Source organism: Vespa crabro, chromosome 15 (genome assembly GCF_910589235.1).
Source record: "Vespa crabro chromosome 15, iyVesCrab1.2, whole genome shotgun sequence".
Classification (NCBI taxonomy): Eukaryota; Metazoa; Arthropoda; class Insecta; order Hymenoptera; family Vespidae; genus Vespa; species Vespa crabro.
Genome location: NC_060969.1, coordinates 5,607,716 through 5,615,846, shown reverse-complemented (window position 1 = coordinate 5,615,846; position 8,131 = coordinate 5,607,716). Strand labels below are relative to the sequence as shown.

The window sequence follows — 8,131 nt, the reverse complement described above, 5'->3', positions numbered from 1 at the left end:
CTTTTTATTTCACATATCTCGTAGTAAATCTTGAACTAAGATAGATAATCTTTGACACGATAATTTCAAGTCTCTGTTAAAACAAATATATCCGTTCTAACGCATCAAGCGATTCTAAGAAAATTTTGAAGAATAAAGAAAAAAAAAAAAAAAAGAAACACGTACGAATTAGTGAAAATCAATGAAAATCAAGTGTGAATAAAAGGCAACATAAAAGGTTTTAAACTACCTTGAAAAAGTAAACTTATTGCGCGTAATGTTTATTGATTTCCTCGAGTACACGCGTGTACGATCGTTGCCTCTCGTCAGGGGTAGATTTTGTTTCAGCGAATTTCCGTCGGATGGCGCTCGAAACTGCTATCATCGATCGTTGACATCGAGCGCTAAAGATCATTATCAGGATCTCTGGAATTTCAATGATTGACGCGACGCTAGACTCTTCTATCCTTGGCAGACTTTTGTTTCGAAGAAGAGCAAAGCTGAAAAGGTTGCAAAAATGGTCGTTAGAAGAAAAATAAAATACTTGCGGTATATGTGGCTCGTGTTATCATTTTTTTTTTTTCAAAATCGTTTTCTTTATTTTGTAGAAAACTGCGTGATAAGTACACCAATAATCTTGCAATGTCGAAATGTTGCCGATTTATATCGATGGGCACACGAAGGGGACTGTCCGGAACAAGTTATACTTTCGATAGGCTTATATTCGATCGATTATTTTTTACTTTTTTTCTCTTCTTCCAATACGACGCCTCTCTCTCTCTCTCTCACCCTCTCCCTCTCTTTCTTACTTTTTCTCTTCTGATCCGAACAGTCTCCGAGAGGCCCGAATATACTTTTTTTTATTTTTTTTTTTTTTTATTTTTTTATTTTTTTTTTTTTCTAGCAAGCCAGAGCAGTGAACAACGAACATCTTTTTTCCCTATGTGGTATTGGTACAATTCTACTGTATAAAAAACCGTTGAGTACGCGACGCGGCGCAGCGCGCCCGAAAATGCACACGAGCTTGCACGCGCATGCAAGCGCCCATGCCATGTTGTACAGTGACTCGCGTCATACCTCGAGCGCGCTCGCGAAGCGCGCGATTTTCGAATAACGTTGAGCTTCGTACCTTTTCTGGATGAGTCTCGTTTTATTTTACTTTAGTTTAGTTTAGTTTAGTTAGTTTACTTTACTTTACTTTTTTTTTCCTGTAGAAGCGACCTACTACTTTAAAATGACACTGTTTCTACAACATCGATCGATTACTTTGAAAAAAGGTTTTCCCAATTTCTTTCTCTCACTCACTCTCTCTCTCTCTCTCTCTCTCTCTCTCTCTCTCTCTCTCTCTCTCTCTCCCCCTCTCTCATATCTTTTTCTGCTTCGTATAATCGCGACAATGAAAAGTCATTACTTCGTTCGAAGGACACACGACGCGGTCTCATTTTATTTCCCTATTCTTTCCTCCCGTTTCCCCACTTTTCCACAATTCCTTTCTTTCTCTCTTTCTCTTCTCTTTTTCCTTTTTTTTTTTTTGCTTTTTGTCAAAGACACTGCGCGTTCCCAAAACAACAACGAGACATTTACGAATTTTGATTAGGAAACATTTTTAATTCCGTCAGTCAGCGGGTCTGTGCATTGATGATGTTAATGATGATGTGATTATTATTATTATTTATTATTATTATTTATTATTATTTATTATTATTATTATTATTATTATTATTATTATTATTATTATTATTATTATTATTCTTATTATTATTATTATTATTGTTGTTGTTGTTATTATTCTTTGCTTAATTTTTTTCTCTCGCTCTTTCCCTTTACGCGTTTTTTTTTTTTTTAATTTTTTTTTTTAACAAGAAAAATGTACGCTCTACGATGAGGAGTCTCGAAGGAGTTTTGGACGTTATTTCTTCGCACCAAAATTTGTTCTATCTATCTCTCTTTCCGTTTCTCTCTATCGCTCTCTCTCTCTCTCTCTCTCTCTCTCTGTCGAGTACATTCTCTCATCGCGAGGGACTAGACACACCAATCTTATTAACAGTACGATATAATTATAGCTTAGAAACGAAACAAAAAAAAAAGATATAGAAAAAATTTTCTTTTTTCTCTACTTCTTCGGCTCTTTCTTTCGTTTTCTTTTTCTTGGCGCGCACGAGCACGTCAAATTCGAAACTCCGTTGCGCGTCTCAAATGACTCGGAGTTGTGGCTCGTTAAAACTCGACGCTACGAATAAATTTTGTTTAGAACACACCTCGTGAAATCACATTATTATTCTTATTTAATTATAATTATTATCTCATCGTTATTATTATAATTATTTTCTGCCTAAGATGACCGCCGCTATCGCCGCCGAGGAAAGAAAAGAAAAAGAAAATAATGATTGAAACAACGTTATTTTTTTTTCTTTCTTTTTAAACACGTTCCTTTTCTGTTTCTCTCTCTCTCTCTCCCTCGACGGTTCGGTCGACGGTCTATTTCAATATTTTTAATGACAATAGCTAGAGTTTATCGACCGATTCACTTTGACGAGCGGACGTACGGCTCGGCGTGACTAGATTTATTGGAGAATTCTCGTTGACTCGAGTACGACGATAAGGAACGATCGGATCTACTATTTTCGTAAAAATCACGAAATTTCAACGCATATTTACGCTTTACGCCAATCCCACGTACGTAGCAGGACACACGCATGATATCGCGATGATTTATTCTGTCAAATCGCGTCTGTCCGAGCTTAATTTATTATTATTTCGATGCTCGTCGATCGTTCCTACGCGCTTTTTTATGGCTATGATGAACGAAACGGAGAAACAGAAGAAAAAAGAAAAACAAAAAGAAAAAAAAAAGGAAGGAAAAACTAATAATCAGATGATATGTATTTTCCAATATACCAAGGAACGTCCTAAAACGTGAGACGTCTTGTTACACATATTAACAATATATAAAAAACAAATACAAAAAAATAACAAATCGAAGGGTCAAAGAATAATGGTCGAAACAATGATCTTGTCGACGAATTCTCCCATTTGCTTTGGCTCTCGACAAGATCTTTCCGAGATCGACAAAATGCGAGAGAAGAAAATAATAAAGCGTCGTCTTCAAAGTCGTGCATTTCGATAAGTATCGAACCGAGATCCAACGCTCGAACCGAGCCGTTCGTCCGAATGAAACAGCTAATTGGACTCTCTCCAATGGAAGATCGTGTCTCTTCGATCGGCGGGCGAGTTTGAAATACCTCCTCGTCGTTCGTCCTCTTCCTCTTTTTCTTTCTTTCTTTTCTCTCTCTCTCTCTCTCTCTCTCTCTCTCTCTCTCTCTCTCGTTTGTGTCGAAAGGCCACGATTTCATAATCTTCCGCTCGTACGGCGAATCCCGTTAACAAATCGTTAAATTATCGCACTCTATAGAATCTTCTAATGATTAATGATAATTAAGAGATTTTTCCTAGACGAATTTCTTTAGGATTTACTTTCCATTAATCGCCCGCGCATAAACTCGGTCTAGTAAGCGATCTAAGGTAACTTCCATTGTCATTTCACTCCTTACTTCTTTTTTTTCCTCTATTTTTTTCTTTAAATTCAATCTAAGTTAATAACATTTACAATTTAATTGAGACTTGCACAGAACCCATTGCATTTTCTTTTCTTTCTCTATCTTTCTCCCTGTCTTATCTCTTCGCTGAACGCGTATCATCTCACTCGATCGCAAGGCCACGTCGATGACCCAATCGTTAAATAATACGGTTACGATTGATCCTCGCCATTTAAATATTGCATGCGCGTTGAACACATTTTGAGCGATGGAGAAACCATTTCTTTACTTTTTTATTTACCCTTCTTCAACTCCATACGAAAACTTTGCCAATGCGAACGTTATTGCGAACGTTGTTTCGCAACGTGCGTCGAGAGAAACACGGGGTCAAATTTTGTTTGTAAAACTGCCCGGACATGTATATTTTCTCAAAAGGCATGATAGCGGTCTTTTGGATAAACACTTTGCTCTCTCTCTCTCTCTCTCTCTCTCTCACACAACCCTTTTCTTTCATCACGTCCTCTCTCTTCCGCTTCTCTGTCGTCGTTATACGATATTTTTTACGAGCCAAACGAATTCGATTATCAAATCGCGATGGGTCGATTCACGGTCACGTGATTCGTGGTAGAAGTCGCGAGATTCGAAGGAACGCGATGTCCTGAGAATCACCTAGAACCGGAACCGCGCGAATATCTCTTTATTTAGAAGAAAATTATACTAGGATAGAATACGAGTTTCATTCGAGTTTCGTCGATATAGATACGAGCCTTGAATGGTCGTATATTCCAAAATATCAACAATCAAAGTTTACATAACTTTACATGGAATTTTTCCAATTGCGATCGCTGCGAACGAAAATATCATCTTCCAAAATTGATCGATTTACTCGTAGGAAAAATATTTTATATGATAAGACCATTCGTGATTTCATCGAGTCGAGAGTTTCTCGAAGGATGAAACGACGAGTAAGCCTACGAAGATATTTTTTAGGACGCATTACGTAATTTCAAACGACGATACAATAGTTGCAGTATGCAGTTAAATACAATTTTCTATTGTAAAAAATGAGAACGGGATAGAACATCCTCTACGAGTAATAATAAGTCATAATAAGTAGGCTTGAAGTATTTCCGAATCTCGGACGACGATACTTTGACTCGCAATGATCATGATAGAAAAATACTCGAGCCTGATCGTTTGGCTTGTTAACATTTTTCTACGGACGACAAGATCAAGTTTCGTTTGAAGAAACGTCAAACATTTGCGAAGTTATGATCTTTGTCGGGGGGGGGAGTTTGTGTCAGCCTGTTCGCGAATAAAGATTCTTTTTAAAAACACTTTTTCCTATCATACTCAGCGCGCTCCAGTTTTAGCCGACTTTTTATTTGTTCGTTCGTTCGTTTGTTTGGTTGTTTGTTTGTTTGTTTGTTTGTTTGTCGAATCGATCTCGCAGCTAACTCGTGACACGCGACGCACGCAATCCGCGAATCGTTGGAGGGAAACGCGTCGGAAAATAGTTCGCATCTGTTTAAACTTTCTTTCCCCTTCGTCGGATTTCTTTTCGTTTAAAATTACAATAATTGGTGACTTCTCATGAGATACTCGGGTGATTCGTTCCGTCCCGGGAAGCATATCGAAGTTTGGGCTCGACGAGACGCGCGAGTCGATCTACCAAATTCTCTATCTATCATTTTACTTAATTTTTCTTCTTTTTTCTTTCTTCTTCTTCTTCATCCTCTTCGTCTTCTTCTTCAGTCGTCTTCCTCTTTCACGTATCAGAAACAAATCGTCGAAGAAAAGATCGCGGGTAGGAACTTTGGAGAATACAACGGAGACCTACGACACATTGTTCTGTATCTTTTTACTCGTTTACCGGATTTAAACTACGCGCCTAGGAATTAATCTCGAACCTTAATTCATTCGCGTCGGCCTATTGTACGAAAATAGATCGACGAAGGTCGCCGTGTAAACAATTTCTTCTAGCTATTAATCGATTAGTTAATTAATTAATTACTTGATCTCGCGCAACTTCTCTCGTCGACGCCGAGACTCGAAAAGGCAACGACCGGGTACGGATCTCGTCCTATTTCGTCGAAAACTGAGGCCTTATCTATTCGAATAATAATAAAAGTAGCGTGTGTTTATATCAGACGTATGTACGCAGGGCCGTACGAAACGTGGAGACGCCGCCGCCGACGCCGCCACCGATCAAATTCGAAGGCGACTCTGGCGAGCCGATGGCCACGCACGCGCGTCTTTTTTCCTAAATCGATTCGTAGCTTTTCAAAGCGTTTGGAAAAGAAGAGTGCGCGCCATCGATCGATCACTAAAACGTGAACGTCTCTGGCTTTCTCTTTGCTTTCGAAGAAAGGAAAATACAAAAGTATATCCTTTGCAACGAGAAAAACTACGAGAATGAAAACTTACGTGTTTAGATAGGGGGAAAGACAAGGGACGAATTAACGATCGCTAAAAAAACGTGGCCATCTTTGAAAAGAGAAAAACACGCGTGTCCCGCGAAGAAAAAGAACGTCACTTTCGTACGGCCCGGCACTGAGAGCGTGCCAGCTCATATCTTTAAATGGTATGCGTGTTCGTAACGTATATTGGATGTTTACTTTTAATCGGTATTGTAGCATATAATTTTTAGTCGTAATAATTATATTGTAATATTGAACTACCTAATCTAATATTTACAATGTTTCTTTCCTTCTTATTTTCGCTCTTGGCACTACTTTTTCATCTCTTTCTCTCTGTTTTATATTTTTTCGTTTTTTAGCCCTTTTAGCTCTCAATTGGTCTTCCTTTCCCTAACATGCTCGCATTTATTCCTCTCTCTCTCTCTCTCTCTCTCTCTCATTCTCACTCATTCACTCTCGTCTGCCAGAATCTCTCGGTACGAGAAGGCAGGACGCGAATATCGCCAATAAATAATTTACTAAGTCTTTTCTCGAAGAAAACTTTTGCGACACTGTTGCGAATCGTCCATTAGTCGATCGCATCGACGTCGAAGGGGAGGCGAGCGATTTTCTTCTCCCTTATTACGGTCCAGTACTATGTCTCTCTCCCTTTCCTCATCTCTCTCTCTCTCTCTCTCTCTCTCTCTCTCTCTCTTGGAAGGATATTACATGGAAATAAAATAGCAACATCTCAGCTTATACGATCTCTTTGCCTCTCTGTCTCTCTCTCTCTCTCTCTCTCTCTCTCTCTCTCTCTCTCTCTCTCTCTCTCTCTCTCTCTCTCTCTCTCTCAGCAAGATTTAATCTTTCCCTCTCCTATGTATCACGCTTTGGAATAAGTATGAGATCTGCAGGATAGTGTTTATATAGTAAAAAGAGAAAGAAACAAAGAAAGAGCGAGCGAGAGAGAGAGAGAGAGAAGAAAAAGAAGAGGGCCAGAGGTACTCCTCTCTTGTTCTCTCTGTCTCTCTTTTTTCTCTTTCTGTACTCTACTCTCTCTTTCGGCGCCGTTCTCGCTTGGTCCTCGAACCAAAAGCAATGGAGAGAGAAGTCTTGCGTTGCCGTTGCTATTGGTCGTAGTTCAGTCTTCAAGTGGCGCACCGCGAAGAAAGAGTAGGAGAATCATCGTGTCGTCGGTGTTGATGGTCGATGACGAAGCTGCTGAAAGGAGAGTCTTCTTCTTCTTCTTCTTCGTCTTCTTGTTGAAAGGAAGGAACGCTCGCCTCTTCCTCGGGCACGAGGATCCACCACCACCACCACTGGCCTCGGATCAGACGCGTTTCTGCCGATGGTGATGCTGCTCCTGTTGACTCTCGTCCGTTTCACAGGGCACCACCGTCAGAGTGGACAGGTTGCTACTGGACTCGGAATAGCTGGACAGGGTGGACTTTTTCGGTTGCGTCGGTGCCCCCACCGCCGCCGCCGCCGCCGCCGCCGCCGCTGACGACGACGACGTACTACTACTACTAGCAGAACTTGGAAACTTGCGAAACATTTTCAGCAGGGAGCTACCCGCGCTGTGACAGCGTACTATTTGTTCCGGTGGCTCCAACAGTGCCGACTGGCTACGATACGGGGGTGGACTCTCGCTATCGAAGATAGTCCGGTTTGGTGGTGGCCGTATGCACTTTTGGTAGATCTCGCTTTCCTAAAAAGTTGACATTTTGTTTTCTTAAAACGTTCGCTCTTTGAATAGAATTAATGATAGATAAGTTAAAGAATGCGCGTATGAGTATATACCAAGCGAAATACGATATAAAGTAAATGAATGGTTAAACGATCTTAAAGTATTTTTATCAAAATCAATACTCTCTCCCGTTTGGCGCTAACGTTTAACGAGATGATTATATATTATTCGTAATAGAACGTTAGGAGAATGGCGCGCGTACCACCACTCGGGGAGCGGTTTATTCAAAAGCGGAGGTATTCCACTGCGCGCACCGTATAAAGCGTTTTCAACTTCCGCACCAATCGCACATAAACGTACAGCAGCTAGGAAGGAGCATACCCTACGTCTACGTATATATGTATATATAGAGGCGGCGCGCGCGTTCGTTCCGTAAAGAGTAGCGAGACGTTTTAAAGTTAAATAACCGTATTCTCTAGCGGATCGCGTAAAATTTCCGCGTTCTCGAACGTGGCTTTTACCGTATTCGA

General features: G+C 40.2%; 1 protein-coding gene across 1 annotated transcript in view; it reads right to left on the bottom strand.

Moving 5' to 3' along the window:
- Nucleotides 1-531: 531 nt before the first annotated feature.
- The window catches only part of LOC124429446 (AF4/FMR2 family member lilli-like), a 51,774-nt gene continuing 44,174 nt past the window's right edge, over nucleotides 532-8,131 (bottom strand). The window contains exon 4 of the mRNA XM_046974757.1: nucleotides 532-7,622. Within this exon, the coding sequence (XP_046830713.1) occupies nucleotides 7,245-7,622 (378 nt within the window). The 3' untranslated portion in view covers nucleotides 532-7,244. The remainder of the gene's footprint in view (nucleotides 7,623-8,131) is intronic.